This window comes from Plectropomus leopardus, chromosome 14 (genome assembly GCF_026936395.1).
Source record: "Plectropomus leopardus strain MGB_pleo_1.0 chromosome 14, ASM2693639v1, whole genome shotgun sequence".
NCBI lineage: Eukaryota > Metazoa > Chordata > Actinopteri > Perciformes > Serranidae > Plectropomus > Plectropomus leopardus.
The window spans coordinates 13230528-13252116 of NC_142189.1; the positions used below are offsets into that span (position 1 = coordinate 13230528).

General features: G+C 39.4%; 2 protein-coding genes across 2 annotated transcripts in view; both read right to left on the minus strand.

Annotated features, from left to right (window-relative positions):
- The window catches only part of aqr (aquarius intron-binding spliceosomal factor), a 66467-nt gene extending 52824 nt beyond the window's left edge, over positions 1–13643 (minus strand). The window contains exons 1-15 of the mRNA XM_042500764.2: positions 13510–13643; positions 13012–13116; positions 12370–12426; positions 12150–12190; positions 12006–12041; positions 11770–11890; positions 11447–11587; positions 10426–10494; positions 10154–10254; positions 9967–10043; positions 8947–9011; positions 5699–5815; positions 5447–5560; positions 4917–5020; positions 845–947 (exon numbers count right to left, since the gene is read on the minus strand). Coding sequence (XP_042356698.2) covers positions 845–947; positions 4917–5020; positions 5447–5560; positions 5699–5815; positions 8947–9011; positions 9967–10043; positions 10154–10254; positions 10426–10494; positions 11447–11587; positions 11770–11890; positions 12006–12041; positions 12150–12190; positions 12370–12426; positions 13012–13095 — 1230 coding nt within the window. The 5' untranslated portion in view covers positions 13096–13116; positions 13510–13643. The remainder of the gene's footprint in view (positions 1–844; positions 948–4916; positions 5021–5446; positions 5561–5698; positions 5816–8946; positions 9012–9966; positions 10044–10153; positions 10255–10425; positions 10495–11446; positions 11588–11769; positions 11891–12005; positions 12042–12149; positions 12191–12369; positions 12427–13011; positions 13117–13509) is intronic.
- Positions 13644–14088: 445 nt separating this feature from the next.
- Positions 14089–18170, minus strand: LOC121953684 (uncharacterized). The gene is made up of 2 exons (XM_042500882.2): positions 18014–18170; positions 14089–17664 (listed from the first exon to the last, which is right to left on the minus strand). The coding sequence occupies exon 2, from the start codon at positions 17657–17659 to the stop codon at positions 14297–14299; it is 3363 nt and encodes a 1120-aa protein (XP_042356816.2). The 5' UTR covers positions 17660–17664; positions 18014–18170; the 3' UTR covers positions 14089–14296.
- Positions 18171–21589: the final 3419 nt, after the last annotated feature.

Below are 21589 nucleotides of genomic sequence, written 5' to 3' on the forward strand. Positions count from 1 at the left end.
ACAAGCACATAGTGCTTGAAGTAATGCTTCATTCTATAAAACCCAATTATTTCCATCTAATCCATTTAAATGTCTGAGGCATTAAATATTGGCAGGGAAAAGATTTAAATATTTTATGTAAAAAGAAGAAATAGGTTCCTTGTTTATAAATTTGATGCTTTTGAAAAACATCTGCTTTGTGATTAATCTGACAAGTTTTGCAATTGCAATATAGGTTCCAATATTAGACAGAATGATAATTCAGTTTAAATTTGTACATTATTACTGTAATTTTCATTGAAAAAAACATAAACATGATTATGTTATAATTTTTGCGAGGGAGTTGTTTTTAAGTCTGTAGAATATGATATGTAGGCAAGGACGTCTCTGCAGCCCGACAATATGTCATTCAAAGTGGTATTTTGATGCACATTCTGCCATCAACAAATATTGTGCCTACTTTTATTTGAAAATTGCATGAAAAAAATGGCAAAATTGTACAGCCCTGATTTGAACCGACAAGTCTGGATTCCCAGGTGCTTTTCAAGTTCACAGGCCATATGTCACTGGTGCTTGTCTGCCTTTCCATCGAAAATTATACTGCAACAGATTTAATTATCTTTATCATGTATTACATCCCCCATGTGAAGCCTCAGACTTGCAATTTATGCGTGCATGTGCGCACGCATGCGCGCGCACACACACACACACACACACACACACACACACACACACACACACACACACACACACACACACACACACACACACACACACACACACACACACACACACAAACTGCCACCACGATGCAAAACTGAAATGCCCGCATGGACAATTTAATGAAAGCCGAGACTGCACTTACCAGCAGCTCAAGAAGAACCTCCTTCTCATACGTGGTGTCTTGCCCTTCAGGCAGCTCTGGCAGCAGACACAGATACGAGGCCACCTGGTGGAGCGTATTGGGACTACAGAGAAAGATGAGGTAAACAAGTGGTTAGTCAGCTAGAAAAGTTGCATTTGCAAATTACAGATTTAGCTGACACTCTAATCCAGAGCAGGGCTGATAGTAAGCAAATAAATAACTGCTGTCCTAAGACAATGATTTTGTTATGACTGAAAGGTAAAGATTAAGACTGACAATGTGTTGTCTACTTACTGTATATCACAATGATAATAAAAAAACAAACATTCTGACTATGTATCATTATTTCAGTGCATCATATATATAAAGAGGAAAAAATGTGTAGGTTCAGCCTCTCTTTCAGGACTCTACCTCCCTCTCTGAGCAAGTTATTTCAAATGGCAACGGCGACATCACTATATGTGTGAAGATACACAGCCTTATCAAATTCTTTGTGCTTGTTAGCACTGCGGCACAAAGCAATTCTTCTGTTTGCTTTGACACTTACTCCTGCTCTGTCAGCATGTGTGTGTTACGGGGCTGGGGCGCACTGATGCGACAGGATTATGAAAATCAAAGCCCATCTCCGTCTCGCAAAGCTGAGGCATGGCTCTGTGCATACAGACCTGTTTTAATCAGGCTGACACACTGTGACACAGGCAGGGTCTGGTACACAACGAAGGACAGGGCCTGGACACATTGTGACAGCTCTGGACAGCCACACGTGGCTCTGACCCGGCGGTATCCGTGAATGTGCATGCACTCTGCTACTTGCGATGCCGTGCTTGGGCAGTGGGGTGGCAATTCTGCCAATGTTGCACTTTGGTGCCCCCGTGGATGACCTGGTATAGGTCATGTGGACATTCCTTCCCTTAGCAACAAAATAACAGCAGCACAACAACTCACTCCAAGTAATGGAGATGACAGGACCAGGTCATGACTGACAGCTGAGCTACTGGCAGGGGAAGGTAACGATGGGGACATAATAGAAACTGGTCTACAGCAAGTTTACTCTTAAGCATTAAGGCCGTCTTGGATCCTTATTCAGTTTTCAACTTTTCCATAATATTTTACCCCATTTCCATGACTTTAATTAAAAGCTTTAAAAAAGGAACGCCTATATAACAATGCAGCCGTATATTATCAGGCAATTCTCAGACATTTGTGGATAGCGTACAGCTAACACTTGCTAACTTTATGTGCTTGTTTAACAATCCTGCTGCAAACTAGCTGCATATGCCAACAGACCAAACCGGCACAAACAGGTGCTTCATTAAACATCAAGGCAGCTCTTTTTTTGGAGGGATAGATAACCAAAGACCCTAAAGATGTCGATGCAATTTGACGCGTGTTTAGATTATGATTTTGACATGTCTGTATGGAATTATTTCTTGTTTTAATGGTCAAGCAGCAAAGCTCTAGATTTTAGATTAGTAATAGAGGGAACATATTTTGCATGACGTCAGATGTTTTTGGAATTTTAAAAATATATTCTAAACCAAAAATATCCTGTTAATTCTAAACCACTTCCAGGCCTGGAAACGTTTTTCTAATTTCAGAATTTACTCAGCTAGCGAGACACTTGTGTAAACATAAGCACAACATGAGACATCACAAACCAGGTCTTGTCTAATTAGACAAAAACATATGATAAATGGATTTTGATGCAGCATGATGAAAATTAAGGTGGTTATGCTTTCACTATATTTTCATTTCTTCAGACCTATTCACACAGGACTAGTGTTACCTGAGGCCTTCATGTGAATCAGAAATTACCTCCCATGCAGCACAATCACACAGGATAAGTGAAGTCTGCACTTTACTCAAATCTTCTAATATTATCCCTTAATGCACACAGTCATTTGTAACTTCTTTCTTCACAACACAGAGACACTATTAGCATTGATGTACAGTGTTGACCTCCTTTTTTCATTTAAACAAACATTGTGATATATCATCCATCTCATCATCTTTTGGGCTTTTGCTCTTCTGACTGATTTCAGCTTCTTTTTCTATCAATGGGTCTCCATGCTGTGCAGCAAGAAGAGCCCCCTGTATCCAAAATGCTGTCAAAACATTAATTTCTAATTGCCAATGCAGCCCTGGTAATTTGGGAAAGAGGCAGAAACAAGGTGCAGAGAAAACAGAAAACCTCAATATGACCCAAGATCACAGAGATGCTGTTTCGCACTCTTCTGTATTATCAGAAGAACTCTGTTTGGCAAAATATGGAAGGTAAATTATTAGGAATTTTTACTCGACAAATTACAGACATGGCAGGTTCACATAAAATTTAGTTCACAGACAACCGCCACAATTCTTAAAAATTACCAGAGGTCCCCAGCTAATCTAGCCTAGTACTTAATGAGCTTTACACACAGAACATCTGCAGAATAGGAACCGGGATTAAATGAGAAGTGGAATCAATAAAATCTAAAAAAAAAAAGCCCTTTCCAATGACAGGACCATGCTCAAGCACTAATCTACAGAGCGAATTACACCAATTATTTTTGTCATTTCTGGTGATAATGACTCTCTTCAACTTTGCAAGTGTTTTACAAAGTCATGCATACTCTTTGATCATGTAGTCAATTCATTTTTTTGGCCTGAAATGACACTAACAAACTCACGTTTTATGTAACTGAAAGAAGTGTGTGTGTATATGTGAGAGAATGGGTGTGTATATGTGTGGGCAGACTAAGAAATAATGCTGCGTTTGTGCGTTTGGGGGACTTAGCGGATAAATTCAGAGCGGCGGGTGACTGGGAGCTTAGCCCATGGGGAGCGCAGCTGGAATAAACTGGCATTAGCGTGAGTTGTTTGGATGAAAAGTGCCTCGTTAAATCTGATCGGCATATTTGGAGTTACCCAGGAGCTGCTTTGGTGACAGTTGTGGAGCTGGGAACAATGCAGCTCCTGCTATATTCAAAACCCTAATTCTGGGAAAAGGAGCAGAGCTTCTACAAAAACATGAAATGGTTCAGCTAAGTCTTCACCTGATTCAGCTCAGCTCGGCTCATAACTCTCCGCCTTACTCAAAGAAACTTAGTGTGGGCTTTTAGAATTTATAATCCACTACAAAAGTTAAAAAGAGGTGATAGATATACAAACATCGACTGCAAAGAGCAAAGTTGTGTCGTTCAAACACAGAACCTCAGAGCAATCATGACAAATAAAGACATCACATATTGAACAAACAAACAAGTAATCCATCACGTACTTAGAGTATGCTGTAGAGCCAAAAAATAGCAGTTAAAAACTTTCAATAAGCTTAGGGGAATAATTTCAAAATTTCATTAAGACATCAAAATGCCACGAAAGGTTAGAAACCCTGAAGTAATTACAAGTTACCAATAAATCAATGTCTTTTCACTCCCTTTACGCCTATGTGTAAGTTAAAAAAAAATACACGCAGGCCAGTTAATCAAAGCGAGGGTGCTTTTTAGCTCTTTGGCAAGCTAATATGATCTGACAAACACAGCTGTTCAGAGAGTTTATTCTCAAGCCACTGCAAATCGATTAAATTAATGAGGCGTGCCTCTCTCTCTGGCTGGTACCAGCTGCCTGTTCAAGGGCTCACTAGCTGCCATTTAGCAGAGAAGTCAGGCAGCAACGTGCTGATGCTGTACTGCAGGTCCTTCCAAAAGAGGTAAGTAGTAGTCTGCATGGTACTTTAACTAGGATTTTAATATTTTGGTGATATGAAGAACCTCAAGTAAAAGGTCAGACCTGGTCATTAACTGCTGATGAATTGCTGGAGGCTCTTTAAGAAGGTACGATGTGTTCTCTTAAGTACATGAAGCAAAAAGGGTGATTCACCACTAGGTAAATATGCAGTACATTTACACACAAGGAAGCAGTCCTGTTGGCTAAAACAACATTCTGGTGTTACAGCATTTTAGTATTAAAAGTTCACTGCAATTTTACTAAGTTCAATGATGCAAACAAGCTCTCCACATCCCACCATCTGTGCACTGACAAGCTGCAAGTGCACTTGTTCGTTTCAAGATTCACTCCGGATGTTTTGGTTTACCTGAGATGCCCAAAATGTTTCGTCAAGGATTCTCGAGTGTCTACTGCTGCTACGTTGGACAGAGCAAAATCCTGCAACTCGGGGAAATGAGCAAAAGCTGCCCTCTGCAAGACAAAAAACACAGAGCAAAAAACTCGGAATGATGTCCAAACACACACCAACGCTATAAAGAAATTATATTACTCATTATTACATATATTGCATCGCCATGACCAAGATAAGAAGCTCAAAAACCTTCATGGAAAAATATACGAAAAAGAGAAATAGTCCAGAGTGTAGCATTGCATACATATACAACACCAAGGATCCTTACATTTATCATCATAACTATGACAATCAGCAGCCATATTTTGTATTCATGATGCTCTTCACAAACTCCTCATGCACAATACTACCCAAAGAGATCCATTAAGAACACATGGAGCACTTTTGGTAAAAAACGGAAGCAGAAGTAAAGCAGATAGGACAAAGCAGGCAGCCGTGAGACACCATTGCATGTCTGTCTCTCCGTCTTTATGCATGCTTTTTACCTGCAAGGAGAGGATACTGTCATAGTGCAGAGTGGTCATCTCTTTCTCTGTCAGGGCATTTCCTGTCTGGTCGTTGATCTCAAAGCCGGTGTAAAACTTCAGCATGTCAAGCAGCTAGAGAGATAAGACGATAATACAAGTTACTTTTACGCATGAAAATGAGAACAGAGGTGATTTGGATTTGATGTGTTTGCATACAATAGCCTTATGTCTACATGTATAAACTACGTTTTTGTGTTTGCTTGTGTGTACCTGGCAGAAGAGGTGCCCCTCCTTCTCTCTATGGTTGAGGCCGGACAGGTGGCAGCTGACCACCAAGTGAGAGTCATCCAACACTGTATTGAACCAACGCCGGGTGGGCAGCAGGGCCTAGACACACAGCACACCATGCTTACAGCTTTGGAATTTATGTTTATAGTTGCGCCTAACTATGAATAAGTACCTCATACAACCTCACTTCAAAAAATCAGTACCATCATCCCTGTAAGTACTCGCAACAATTGTTTGTAACTAGAATGCATTTGGTAACAAACACACAGAGGAGTAATTCTAGTTCAATTGACAGAAGCAAAATAACTAATAAAGACAAGCCAAATTTGCAGCAAAATAGTACGATGGCCCTCCATCATCACAGAAAAAAAATAATTGGGTACTGTATGAGAGGACACCTCTCAGGGGTCAAAGGAATCAATTGTCTCAACAACAACCACAATTCCCAGCATCTGGACCATGATTATCCATACATCTTATTGATCCATGGTCTTTTCTTGTCTTGAGGTTGTTTTGAAACATATGATAGAGCGGCAAACAATGAGGCAAACTGGCAGTGAAATGAGAAGAATACATCTATAGCCATCATTTATTGCCTGCTGTAGCACACGAACATGACATGAAGGCAAGTACAGAAGCAACCTGTCAAAATGAGATAACAGAGCTGCTTTGGTAGGAATATAACAAAGAAAGAGTGTACATGTTGATGGGCTGACAGTCTGAGATAGAGAATGACTGGTGCACACGGAACAAAAACACGGGGTTCAATCTATCATATTATAAAGGCTGAAAGAGAGGCACTGCCCAGATAAAAAAAACAGCATTGTGTAATATGAAATGGAATACTGAAATGCAAAACACCAACAAAACGAAATATCTCTTATTTTATTCATTGAAAACTGCTCTTCAAAGGCAGCAGGTGCAGCAATGTGATACCTAAACACAGAGACAAGAGATACCTTTATATCCAACATCCATCTTCGATCTCAACAGTCCTGACAGGCGGCATACAAGAGACATGAAAACAAGGATCTTTTTTTTCCCTGCATTAATTTTCAGGCCGTCATCAAAGAGGGGAAGTATGGATTTCAGGCAACTGAGGCTTTGTAAAAGGATAGCACTGAAGGACAGAAGATGTCTCTGGAGACAGTTAGCTGGCCGGCCACTAGCCGCTGCCAGGAACAGCAAGGCCGGCCTGTCAGCAGGACGGCCAGATGAAATCTATTGAGCTACCTCGCTAGTAACAGGAGATCTGCACAGCCAGCAGCAGCAGCAACAATCTTACGTGACACTGTGTCTTCACTACAGATAGCTAGCCTCGTTGGCAACGTTGCTGCCCTGAAACACTGTCAAATTCTATTTTCCTTAATTATTTCCTTTGAATGAACCAATAATATGATAGCTCAGAAAAATTCCTCATTTTTATGAGCTATTTCATCATGCTGGAAATGCCATGTCTTACTGTATGAGGTGACTGAAAATGCATCATGAATACCAACGTAGAAAATATCTCTAATGCATCATAAACTCAGCACTTGAAGACGCACACTACATACACTACAGGACATGCACTTTGCTCCTGGACTACTGATTTGCACTAACTGGATAAATGTCATTTTTATTTTCTTTTACTGTGAAAATTAATGTGGCATTTTAGCACTTAACTATTCTTTTATTTGTTCTAAATACTCAGGAAGATGCTCTGCTGTTTCACTGCTTTCATGTAATGACAATAAAGATTTTATTCTATTCTATCCTATTCTATGACTACTTTTGCAATTAAGACTATTGCTCTCTGTGGTGTGGAGGGAAATATCTTAGAACTAAAACCATTTTAGGACCAATGCATTCACATGGGTTAAACCAACACTGATATTTAAATGGGCAAGACACTGTTCTCACTATACGGTAGAGATGCACACCAGCTGGTGTCAGCCAGTAAAACATAGACAAGCCGAGACAAACTGTGCAATCTGATGTTCAAATTGTTGAATAATTAGTTTTTTGTTTCCAACAAAATACAAGATTGCACATGAAAATACAACCAAAAATACAGTTTCTAAAAAAAGAGCTAAGTGTTGTGAAAGAGCCACGATATGCTCTCTGCTCGAGTGTATTTCACCTACCGGACATTTAGCTCAAATTTGGAGGCAACAGCATACAGCAGATGAGTAAAGTATTGAGTAAAGTATAAGTAAAATGTATAACTATCAGAATGCACTGCATCAAACTGAACCAATAAACACTCCCGCTGGTGGGTGACCTAATGCCAGCTCTGCCGATTTGAGACAGGAAACAATATGGCAGCCAGGTGGAAATATGTTTTCAACTTACAGTTAAGTGGCAAGCTAAAATATGATTCTGACAACATTAGATGCTACTAATAGATGACGCAGTAACTTGATTTTTGCTCATATTTTATCAACAATTTCTTTTTGCGAGGCAATACAGTAAAAGAATTTTGGTACATATTTGATCAGCACTACCTAGTTTTAAAGCTTGATCTGAGTTTGGGCAACAGCCCTAGAGCCAGTAAGCGAAAATCAGCCAGATGTCACGGGAAAAATTTGAGTTGGAAGATGAGCAGGGAGATCTGGGCACTGGTAAGATGGAGGGAAGTTTACCACAGTTCATTTCTAACAACACTGTTATGATACAAGCTGAAAATTTTCAAAGCATACCTTAAAGGTGAGATATTGGAAAATGGTTACCGTTAATTTTAAAAATGGATAAAAATACAAAGCAAACGTATTTTTACCAAATACTCCTTCAAAACACAAATTATTCCGAAAAGAACTGTGTCTCAGGTCACATTGCTCATGTCTAACAGACACTGCAGATTACACCCTACACCTTATACCAGATACCAAAAGCCATCAGGCTGAAAATAACCTTTCTCATACTCCAATCAAAGACAACTGTTTGAAATACTGCATAGCTTTGCAGACAGCAATGACAGAGACGCATCGGGCGGAGATGAGACTGGACATTTAGCCACTGTCTGTTGACCTGAGTTAGCTATAATGTGAAGGACAAAAGGCAAATGAGCTCTGCAGAGACGGGCGTCGACACTGCTTCCTTCATCAGAATACCATGATTAAGCAAATACACTGTACATACACGGTGGAAATGAGTGTCCGCTTAGTCTCTGTTGAGAGTGAGTGAGTCATCTAGCACTGTGCATTTTAAATTAGACAATCAAAATAAGCCTTTGGATGGGTGTGTCTTACCTCCAAATCAATCATGAGCTCAATGAATCTCTCGCAGTAATGTACTTTGTCCATAGATACAGGCCCTATGGAAAAAGAAGGAAATCATGGAGGTTAGACGTTCACTTTCTATCAGGAATTTATGTTGTCAACAACGAATGCAACCTGAAACACACCCAGACATGACCATATAAACATACAAGGCCAAAAAAAAGAGGGAACGATAAGTCAACGATAAGATGTGGCAAGGGAGAGGAGGTGTAGCTATCAAGAAGGATACGAGGACAGCAAACTCATGTGGACAACACCAAGGTGCCATGCTGAGTGTGTGAGCCTCAGTATGAGATACTGCATTGCCAGCACAGCAGCATGCTGGGACCTCAGACCTCATTAAGCATGTTAGTGTGTATGTGTGTGAGTGTACTTAAAGTTGAGGCATGCAGCACACATTAGAGTGATGCGGCTCCTGCTGGGCTTTAGATTGTAATCCACCCTGTCAGGTTTGAATTCTACCTAAACACACAAATACACATGTTCTGTTTTTAGCATTCAGGTGGGGGGCCTCTGTGTCGACCTGCATTACAGCATAGGAGACAGTGCCGGTGGCTGTATGGCAGCTGGAGCACATGCTCCTTCGGCGGCTGCACAACTCAGAAAGACAGGGAGTAATGCAACGGAAATAGTGATTTAAAAAAGGGTAATATTATGTTTTATACTGAAAACACAGTCCTGGGTTGAACGGATGTGCTCTCTGACACTGTGCAAGCTCCAAAAAAATCCTAAATACATTAATCATCCTGGGAAATGTAGAGAGAGCACATGCAAAGACCTGCTTTGGGACCTAAATCACAGGGAGAGTCACCTGGTATCATTAATTTTACTCACTATTTGGAGGTAGAAATCCACACCACAGATGCATCTATTCTTTTATTAAAACAGCACCAGGATCGAATGGATCTTCCTCTTGCTAAAGTTATTCAGTGTTAAGCAGTTCTTGTTCTATGACATCCCGAAGGAAACAAATGTATTTTTCCTGTTTACCTGATGGCGAAATTGACGTGAGAACTCCGAGAAACTTTTTAATGAGAGCCGAGAGAAAGGTCCTCTCTCTTTTTGCCCTGAGGACGACACAAAGAAAGCAAATCAGAAAAGAAGCTTAGACACTCATAGGATACACAACACAAAGTCTGTATAGATTTGAACGCGCAAGCAAAGAAAATGATGTTACTGTTCAGCTGCGTCAGCATCCATCTTATCAAATTTCTTCTTGATTAGATTCCAGAACTTCTGCAGCTTTGGAACTTTCTTCAGCTCGTGCTGGAGTCTGGACTGCAAACATGGCACAAGACAAATTAGATGTCAGACTATTTTATCTTGGGATTACTGTCATAGCAAGGAGGTCATTCTTTCCATCAATTTATCAATCAAAGTCATTACTTGGTGTGTGCCAATAAATAACCCCCAGAAAAACTTAATTAGGGTAATAGGTTGACATCTTACTGGTAGGAGGCACATCCACATAGGCAGAGAGATGAGCTGCTGCACCTGCTCTCTGATCAAATCTACCTCCTAGGAGGGAGGCGAACAAAGAGAAAGGCAGAGAGAAAAAAGAGAGAGAGAGTTGTCAAGATGCACTGTGTATGACAGATTTTTATTACACTTCTGCCCATAATAAAAGTGTGCAACTAAAATATTTAGAGGGCTTTATAGGATACAATCAAAGTGCAGCAGGCTATCACAGCAGATTTTAAAGTGAGACATCTGCAGTGCTTCCCTGTGGTTTAATGCGGCTGCAGTGGATACAGATGGGTGGGAGCTAACCCATGTTGTACTGCCTAGTCTACTACTGCCACCTGGTGGACATTACGAATAATTGCTTTAATTTCCACATTTATTCTGGGCAACAAGGCATTTTGGCATTGCCTACATTATAGTAGTAAAATATTAGCTGATTATTCCTAATACTCTATTGCACATGTCCAAACCTTAGAATCTGCCAGCTCCACTGAGTTTGACTAATTCAGATGGCATTGTGACATCAAGATAAAAAACGACCATGAACTAATGATTATGGGATCACGAGACTAATGATTAGCCAATAAATGCCATGGGGGGAATAATATTTTTGTCAAGCGATGTGCCCAAACCAATGAGGAGTGATAACAGCAATGGTGAGCACTATAGACAAGATAGACACAGCGATCAAGGCTGTTGTAAACTGACATTTCTTTTCAATATCCCCTGCAGTTGTAATTTGTTTGTTGCTCCACTCTTAAAACTACCGAAAAATCATAGGTCTTTAATGACTGGTAAGGAAAAAATCAAATCCCCCTCTCACACTGAAATCAGTGAGAGCGGAGGCAATGTCAGACTGACGATGGAAATAAAAGGTACGTAGTTTACAATTCTGTCTGAAAAAAAAAAGTCTTCATTGACCATATAAGCAGCAAAATAACATTAAAATATACTACATATTCCCCCACTGAGTCAACACACTGAATATCAGTGTAATGGTACACACCAGACTGTTGAAACAGTGATCCAGGAAGACCAGCAGCACAGTTTGTTCCTTCAGAGAGAGGCCGACCTCCTCGCCTGCCAACACAGCTTCCATCACGCATTTGAAGAAGAATGGGAAATGGCTGGGCTCCTTCTTGAACACCTGATACACAATTCAAAAGATAATATGATGTTGTAGAAAGAAATCTATTATAATTGAAGCTGTAAAGCTGGAGAACACGCATTCTTAAATTAACTCATATAAATATAGTGTCTTTGGAAGCTGAAGCCACCATGCAGTGAAAATGGACTTAACATATATGTATAAAGTACTGCATTTCTTACCTCCCAAGCTGGGACATTCTCTCTGAACTTCTCGTTGACAATGCAACAAATGGACATGAGGTAGGCATTGCTGGACACCTCGGGAGTGTAGTTCACCCACAGGTAGTTCTCAAGATACTGGCTGAAAGATTTTTTTAAAAAAATCATCAATATCTGTCCTACCAATGTGTGTTAACACTTTTAATAATTGGCTACCTCATAAAAAGAGTAAATAAGACAAAGTGAAAATGTCCAACCTGAACTCAAGCAGCATGATTTTTCTGATAGCAAATCTGAAAACATACAGGAAAGAAGATAACAGAACAAGATTAATATGAGTAGAGTGTGTTCTTTAGATTAAACACAGCAGTTCAGAGCAATGATGGCACAGATATACTTACTTGGACTTGAGAATCTCTTTTTCATAAACATCTTCCATCACCTGAACAAACAGCAAAGAATGTTACAAATCTCAGGTATAACAGCAAACAAACAATGACCCAACACGATGATAAATACCATAAAGATCATGTGTGTTATTTACTTTCTTCAAGTAGTTGAGCTACAAAAACTGTAAACATTCCTGAAATCTTTTAACATGCAGCAATCCACATAACTCACCTTAGGGTCAAAGGGTAGTTTATTCTTTGCATGAGGAGCCCAGTATTTATTAGCCAGCTGAAACAAGAAATGAGAAAAACGTCAGTAATGTAAACAGCATATACATACAAATGTTATTAAGATGCAGAAGTTTTTCTTTATAATATTAGTAATTTTTAAAAAAAATATGTTTTACTATTATATTGTTGTTTTTATCCTGTACCTCATAGCTGCTGTAACACCGCAAATGTCCCCACTGTGGGACTAATAAAGGATTATCTTATCTTATCTTAAGTTGGCACAAATGATGCATTGCAGGTTGATGTACAGGTGGGAAATTAAAGAGTTACACCTGATATAAACTTTTGTGGTCCTCTGGTTTGTATATAGAAACTCTTCTGGTTAAATAGTGAATTTAGATACACTCCTCTCATTTGTTTTTTCCCCCACCGCCCACATTGTTACTTTTTGTATGCAATAAGATCCTCTATAAAAACATAATGCAGGTTCACTTCACAGACTCCGTTAGATTACATAAGATGTGCAAATTTGAGTGCAGAAGATGAGATATACGTTCTGTCTTTAGCATAAACAAAGCATGGCAAAACCTATTTGAACAAACGGCGCTGGAGCACATATGTGGTGTACGTGTGTCATGATTACCTGTGTGACATATTCTGCATTAATCTGAGACACAGAAGGCGCTGCAGCTTTCTTAGCAGGGGTTTCTTTCTCCGTGGTGGCCATCTCAAGCAGCTACAACGTCAACTGTCAGAAAAAGAGGGAAATAAGGCTTTGAAAGGGTTTGAAATTAGCCGTTTGTAATCATGCCTTAAAAACAGTGCTGAGGAAGTTAGCTAGCTATTGTAAAACTTCAGTAGGTCAAGTTAATTTAAGAGTCTCTAAACATTATAATTACTCGATTGCCTTCCAAAAATAGTGAATTAACATCATATTAGTGTTATACGTTCCTAAAATGTGTTATTAGTCATATAGATTCGTAATATGCTAACACGAGTACATGTTAGCTGTTTCAAGTGTTGAGCTAAGCTAACTAGCAGCACTAAGAGGCTGACTCAAAACTAACTTTCGATGATGAAGGTTGTGTTAGCTCCATGGTGTTAAGTAAATATATGATGATAATAAAGTAAACTCACAAACCTTTTGGTTTATTTCAGCATGAGTGTTACTGCCGTTGGACGGTTAGTTACGCATGTACACAATCAAAACGCGCTGTTTCCGACTGACTTCCTGGACGGGTACGTCCGAAAATGCGTCCCCGGGTACAAAGTCTTTAGTTCCGCACTGTAAACGTTTTTGTAGTTCTTATAAAATAAATTATCCATATGCCATTTAAAAAAATTAATCTCGTTCGATTGTTTGCAATGTTTTACTTTCATAAATCGGATTTTGCTAAAACGAAACCTCACTTTCACGTTTTTTTTAAAAAAAAAGAAATAGAGCTCATCATAAAATGAAAAAAGAAAAGCCATGCTCCCAATTTAGTGTTTTAACTTTGTGCTTATTTTATTTTAATTCATTCCAGTCCCATCATTTGCTGTTGCGTATATTTAATCATCTACTTCCTAGTCACCAACTTTTGGTTTCATTGTATGCTTACATATTTAATACAAAAAAACTTACAGTTAAAGTACAAAAAGGCTATCGTAAAATATTATAATAATTTTTCAGAAATTTTCACATCAAATACAGCCAACACAAATTCAACAAGAAGCGCTATTAAATATGAAACACGTTTAATTTGTAAAATACTTACAATATAAAAATATATTACATACGTCCATATTTTTAAAGATCCCCTAACCCTTTTACATATTTTACATACATACATTAGACATAACCATCACATTAGTGACAAATCATGATGATCAACAGATCTAAAAAATTTCACACACAAAACAAGCAGTGCACAGTAACATGTTTATTATCAGTGAATCAGTCGGTGTGTTCTGACATGTGCCGACTGTGTGAACGTTTTGCCACAGATGTCACACCTAAACGGCCTCTGACCAGTATGGATAAGAAAATGCCTTTTCAGTTTAGAGGGAGTCACAAAATGTTTGGAGCAAATGTTACAACAATTCTTCTGAGCTGTCATTTTAGGCTGAATGTTAGATGAACAAATATGCCGCTTAAGGTCATTTTCACTGTTAAAACTTTCAGCACACTTGTCACATTCAAACAAAGTTAATGGCTCACACCAGGAATTATCCGGCTGCATTTGATTCTCAACCACAGAGGTCAAAAAGTCATCACTGGGCAGCTGGTTGTTATCTGAAATAGCCATAACTCCTTTAGGCTCACGTGTTAACGCTACATTATGTGCACTTCCCTCAAACTGGTGTGACAAATGGGAAGCTGCCATGTTTTGTTTTTGAAGTTTATTTATTTCAAATGCAAGTTCAGAGGGAAATGAGTAACTGTAATTGTCTGTGGCCTGATTACAATTGTCCCTCTGCATTTTCTCTAATTCAGTCTTCTCTGCTTCTGGAGCATCCAACCATTCAGCGCGTGCTGCCTCTGAGCAAAAAGACAAATCTCCATCAGCGAGTGAGTACCGACCAACACTTGTGTGATGTGTCTCTGGCTGCTCTCTTGCAGCATCTACATTAAAATCTAAAATGTTTTTGAGGCATTTATCCCGGAGTTGGTTGGTTTTCATCATTTCTCCTTGAATTCCGTCAGAGGTCCTGTTACCCTGTCTGCATTTGAGCTCGTGATCTTTTAGATGACCACGCTGTGTGTAGGTTCTGCTGCAGACAGTGCATTTGTATGGCCTTACGCCTGAGTGAGTGACCATGTGCCTTGAGAGCTTATATGGAGCAGCAAAGTTCTTAAAGCATATTCGGCACGTGTGAAGTTTTCTTTTCTTAAAAGTTATATTACTTTTCAAGTTTGTCTTGAAGAGACTGTTCACTTTTGTGTTGGGTGTTTCATGCCTGCTGTGGACCTGTGCACTCACTCCATTACCGTCAGCACAATCAGAATTTGAAAGCGTACTGTCTGCGATCACAGATTTTTTCTGTTGTGGGATACGAACACTGATCCTTGGGTAAAGCTGCTGTTGACTTTGCACTTTCACTTTTTTGTTGTTTCCCCGTTGATCGACCGGCTCTTTCCTCTCACAGTGAGTTCTTTCATGGGTTTTCAGATGTGGAGCTTGCCTGAATGCTTTCCCACACAAAACACACTGAAATGGTTTCAAGCCCGTGTGTACCATCTCATGCCTCTGTAATTTGGAGGCACTTGGGAAACACTTCAAACATTGGAAGCACTTGTGTTGTGCATTGCCTGGATTTTGTTTTGCTTTAGCAATATGTGTCCTCTTCACAGTCACTTTAGGAACCTTTCGCACAACCTCATTTTTCTTTGAGATATGTGGCATCAACCTCTCTGATTCTCTGTTGCCGTTCTGAATAATTACAACAGAAGGGGTCTGATTCGGGGGTTTCACAGAGACCACATTGCTTCCACTGTGTGTCTCAAAGTCCTTCTTATGAACAAACATTTCCTGGAGCGGGATCTCTGCTGCAGTCCTTGCGTTCAACCCACTCATGGAAGAAGGCGGCCGATTTATATACAGTGATCGTTGTTTGTGATATCTCGACCACAGGTGAGTGCGACAGTGGACCCTCAAGTGTGTTTTCTGACGAAATCTCTTTCGACAGATCTCACAGCCAAAGGGCCTTTGTCCGGTGTGAGTCATCACATGCCTCTTAAGTTTCGATATAGATGGAAAACATTTTAAACAAGCATGACACTGATTTAAAGAACTGATTTTCTGCTGCTCGCTGGTGGTCTGGAGGGTTCCTCTCTGCTGCTCTGCTGATGGAATTAACTCCTGCGGAAAAGAGCCACTGTGGTCACTGCTGTTTCCACTCCATGATTCTGGTTTAACAATGATGTTTAAGTCAAGTTGATCTGCACGACTGGCTTCAGGTGAATGTTTTATTGCGTCAGAATAACACATTCTCAAATTATTGCTGTTTTGCGCAGTTGTAGGACTTCCCACTTCTTTTTGCTTACGATGGATTTTATGATGACGTATTAAATTAACTTCCTGCCGAAATGATCTGTTGCAGATCGTACACCGGAATGGTTTCGAGTATTGCTGCTCTTGCTCATCCGACTTCTGACAAAGACTCCAACACTGACTGGTCGTATTAAACGGTTGCTCTTGTTTTATGCCTGCATCCAACTTGATTTCAGTCTTATTCAGCTCCTGCACACCATTTACACGTATTTTACACTGTAGCTCCAGTTCCACTGAGGAATTCACAAGAGTGTGCTGGCTGGTGGGTCGCTGAAGTGATGACTGAGGCTTCATATCTGAGCTTCCGCTGTCGCAAAACTTCTGTTTTGTCTTTTCAGTGCTGGCAGAAAGTGAACATTTATTTGGATTACTTAAATGATATTTCAAGTGTACTTTCTGTCTGAAGGTTTTCCTGCAGATGGTACATGAGTATGGTTTCTGGCCTGTATGAATAAGAAAATGCCGTTGTAATTTGGATGGTGAGCAGAAGGTTTTGAGACATTTAGGACACTGGTGTTTCAGAGCCGTTTTGCTTTCTTTGGAGCTCATTTCTTGTGATTGTAGGTGGCTGTTCGCATAGGCGTGTTTAGAAAAAGTCTGGCCTGATTGTTTTGATTTGTTATGAGTTGGTGAGTGAATCCAAAGCTGAAGAGATGAAGTAAAGGACTTGGAGCAGACTTTGCAGGTATATCCATTGTTGAGATTGCATACAGATGTGTCTGCATCTGCAGAATCGGCTTGCTCCTGAGGTATTGCATCCATTACATTTAAGAAACGGTTCTGAGACGCTGAGTCATCATTTACACACGGCAAATTTTTTGGTGGATTTTCAGTCTCAGAGGAAGGAAGAAAAAGGTTGTAAGTCACAGTTTCCATTTTCCACCCTGGTTGGGAGGCCACAGATGATGATACATTAAAAGGCGTTGAGGTGTGATTACCACCACCATGTATGCTAATCCTTTCAGCTACTTTATCACATTTTGGATGTTTGTTATGAGTCAAAATGCCGTCCTGTTGATCCGTAGGTCCTGTTAGAAGCCCTGAAGGGTGGACTTTCTGCAAGTGTGTTTTTAAGTGATCCGACTGCGTGAAGGCTTTCCCACAGATGGAGCAGATGAAGGGCTTCTGGCCAGTATGGATGACATAATGTCTCTGAAGTTTATAAGGCGAAGGGAATGATTTTGGACAAACAGGGCACTGATGCATTGTCAAATCACCACCTTCTTGAATTTCCCCCCAAATTGGTGCTCCTCTCATTAAACCTAAAGAGAAGAATATAGCATTAAAACGTAAAGCAAGTATGGAGGAAGTGCATCTGAGAACAGGAAACAGGAGATGACATTACTGTGATGCACCTAACCTGCCTATAATAACATTCAGGTGTTGTGTTTGTAAACTTAAACATCAGAAACATGTAACCAAAATTACGTATATGTATAGTATCTTAAGTATATTACAGCAACATACAGCACAATACTTTCCATACATGTACACAACAGTGTAATTACGCATACACGTTTGACAAAGACGTTAACGATTTACTGTCGCTAAAAAAACTCGGAACTGACCAACAACCTCAGCTTTGCTTTGGTATGAAACAAAAGTACTTACTTTATACGCCTGAAGGTCTATTAAAAGCAGTGTTTTGATTTCGCGTTGAAAGTGTCGGTGTTTTGTTAGCTTTCTTGCTAACGATGAAACAATCTCTGACGTCACCGTGGCAACAAACATGTACGTCCCTCAAAATGCACGGCGGGAAACAAAGATGTTTGGTTCCTATCCAGAGTTGTGAGGAGACTTATGGCCATTAATGCTATTTTTGTGATTTTCGTTTCCTTTTTTATTTTTAGCTCAGCGAGACGGAGACTAGTCGAAATTATACAATTATACCACTATAAAGCTAAAACTACCCATAGCCTTCTCTACACATTCAGCCGTTAACTTATTTTAATATTCATTTATTGGTCAAATACTCAGAATAAAAGTTAAACAAACAAACTGTCATATTCTTAGTTATTTAGTGTGCAGTGTGATCCAAAAACAGGGCTTTGTCGTAAAGTGCCTCAAGTTACACAAAAGGTGTATTCAAGTTTAAACTGGGTGTGGACACCTATTGTGGATCCAGATCTTCAACTTTAATAAAAGAGCTGTTACGAAGGCAGGAAGGCAGTTTTGCAGCTTCTCAGCAGTTACGTGAGATACAAGTATAAAATAAAATAATTGTTTGTGCGTCGTATCTGAAACATAAACGGCAGTACAGAAATACTGAGTAGTAGGCATAAACAGTAACATAAAAATGTGTTTCATAAACACAGCCACAATATACATATACAGGCCTAACAACATAATTATTGCCGTCTTTACCACAAGGTGCATTTCATTAATCTGTGAAAATTTGCCTGCGGACAGATTACTTTGAAACACTTTGTATAACAGCTTGTCAACTGTAATACTCCATTCTTTTAAATAAATGAGGTAAAGATGTTAAGAGTCCTTCATCATACCCAACTCTTTTTCTCCCTCTCTCTTTAAATCACAGACCATATAAGTTAATTCAGGCTACATTAGCCAACATAAAGCGTATAGCTAGTAAACGAGTATATGCAACACATACTTTACCTACTCAGATGGCCCCATGAGTGATATGGCTTTTGACTGTAATATCCCCGGGGCAGGGCTGAGTGTGTTGGAGAAAGGCAGTTATGTTAAATCAGTGTTGTAAGCAGCAGGTTTGCTCGTCCTCCTCCCCTATTTACTGAGTATACGTATTTTTTGCAATTCGACATGTTATGGCCTTTTTTCTTCTGATATGTTCACTCTCACCCGCAAACCCTTATTTCTTATTTTGTAAATGGATAAACAATTCTGAGGTCTGAGCCAGGGATGCTCAATATTGGATTTTGCTGATATCCAATATGCTGATATATAAAAACTCATTTAGGTATATATATAGGTATTATAGGTATATATTAGGTATATATGTATATAGGTTTGTGATATTGGTAGAAATCAGCATGTCAACCAATTCCAAAATTCATTTCATTTTAAAGCCAATATCTGCCATTGACGTGTCAATATTATCATGCATCCCAAGTCTGAGCCAATGTGTTTGCTCTTCCACACTGTGCCAAGTGTTTGTTTTGTTTGGTTTTGTCAATCTGCATATCTATGACTCAGTGTTATGGCAGGTTTGAAAAAAATATAACACTGTTACTTTTCAGGGGTAAACAAGAGATGGCAATATGATTCCATTTTGTGTTGTGTCTAGATGTAGGCTTTGGTCTGATGTTTGGTCTGTGAACCTAGTTTAGTCTAGCACGACCCAGGGAGAGTAAACACGGGTTTTCAAGCCCTGTAGGATGTTATTCTGTTTCTATATTTTTTGCCTCAGTGGTTGTTGATATTTTCTGGACATCTGATATACCTGTAGTGGATGGCATGAAACAAACAGGAGACATCCATCTAATTATGGGCACTGCACAGTCCAAACAGGATTTCATGTTGCAAATAATTTGACCTGTCAGGTAGAGGAGAAATCGATCAGTCTGCGAACAAAAATAAATGCTACAGTTTTAGATGTTGGTTGTTACCTAAAAAATGTTTTGGGAGGATGCAACAAATGATCATTTTTTTAAGTGATTACCCAAAAATTTGGAAATTAAATTTATGTTATAGTGAGGTAAATAAAGGCCATAAAAATGTGAAAAATAAAGGTGCACAGACTTCCATTCATCTAAAATTGAGGGGAAAAAAACGAGCAATCTTAAGAATAGTTTTAAAAAGAATTCAGGAAATATGTGACTTAATACAGAACACTGAGCATTGAACCAAATATATCAATAATATATTATAGGTTAAAAAATATAAAATATGTGTAGTTCTACTGCTTTATGTCTTATTTTATATCTTGTGGCACTAAGGTTATAAGTGGAAATACTGTACTAATGGAACTAATAACTTGTATGTAAATTGCACTGTTTATGATGACCACAAGAGAGCAGCAGACACCACTTAATAGCACGTGATGGCTTGCCAGTTCAGCAGAGAGAACAAGTTTCATTTAGTCAGTGCTGTGACCACGGAGACATGCTTTCACAATACGTCAGCGGGGAAGAAAACAATACATTATGAAACAAAAAAGGATTCAAATATGCAAACAAACAAAACCACAGTCACTGAGGCAAACAGACCACAATGTCAGGAGGCGTCTTGTGCAGCGAGGCCGCTGCAGAGCCGGCTCCCCTACTGTAGCCCACACCGCTTTGGGGAAAGAGAGTCACACACATCAGCCTGGTTAGCCTGGAGGAAGAAACACACAGTTAAAGTCCATGTGCAAGGCCACAATGACAAGAGCCGCAGGCTGGTACACTGCACACAAAGGACAATGTTAGCCACAACAGCCAGTTTGTTTGCAGAGCGGTTGCAGGTCAGCTTAGTATAAAATGTACATTTGACAAAACACATGAGAAAACTAAATGTCACCCTGTCTTTTTTCATTTCGTGAGAAAACACAGCGGTAAAGACACAAAGAAATGTGTCTGCCATAGGCCATCACGTCGGCTATGATGAGGGTGTGATGATATGCTTGTGGCTTTGCCTGTGCCTGCATGAAAACATGCCCGCTGAAAGACAGACTGTAATGTTTACAGTGTGATCGACAAGTGGTTGTCGTGCGCTGAATTTTAGTGGCAGAGCTCCTCTGTGTTTACTGCAATGTTGAGTCTTGTATTTTTGTGTTCAGTGACATATGAAGTCCTTGAAATTTAATGATTTTTCCACTGAGGAAAAAAGCACATGGATTCAAAACCCAGCACAGAAAGTCTTGCAAATGTGGATTTTTAAAAAAGAAAAAAAAAACAAACATTTTTTTACAATAAAGTTAAATCTAATGCCTATATATAACTGAAATATATTTCCATGAACTGGTGTGTGTCGTTTCTTCATTTATGTCTCCTGTTTATGACACCTCTCAATCATGCTTGTAAGCCATTGTTTATAGACTGCTGAACGTGCGTGTTTGCTCTGCACAGTGTTTTTGGCAACACCCTGCTTTGCTTTTGTTAGGTTTGCAGATTTAAATGAGCTGAAACTTCCCCAGATTAAAATTAGGTAGTCTTCATTGTTCAGGATGTTTTTTCAGTGAGCCGAATTATCCACACACATCTCCTCTCTAAAACAAACAAACCC

Excerpts from the sequence above, each read along its gene's own strand:
- LOC121953684 (XM_042500882.2), bottom strand. The coding sequence starts at position 17,659 with ATGAGAGGAGCACCAATTTGGGGGGAAATTCAAGAAGGTGGTGATTTG.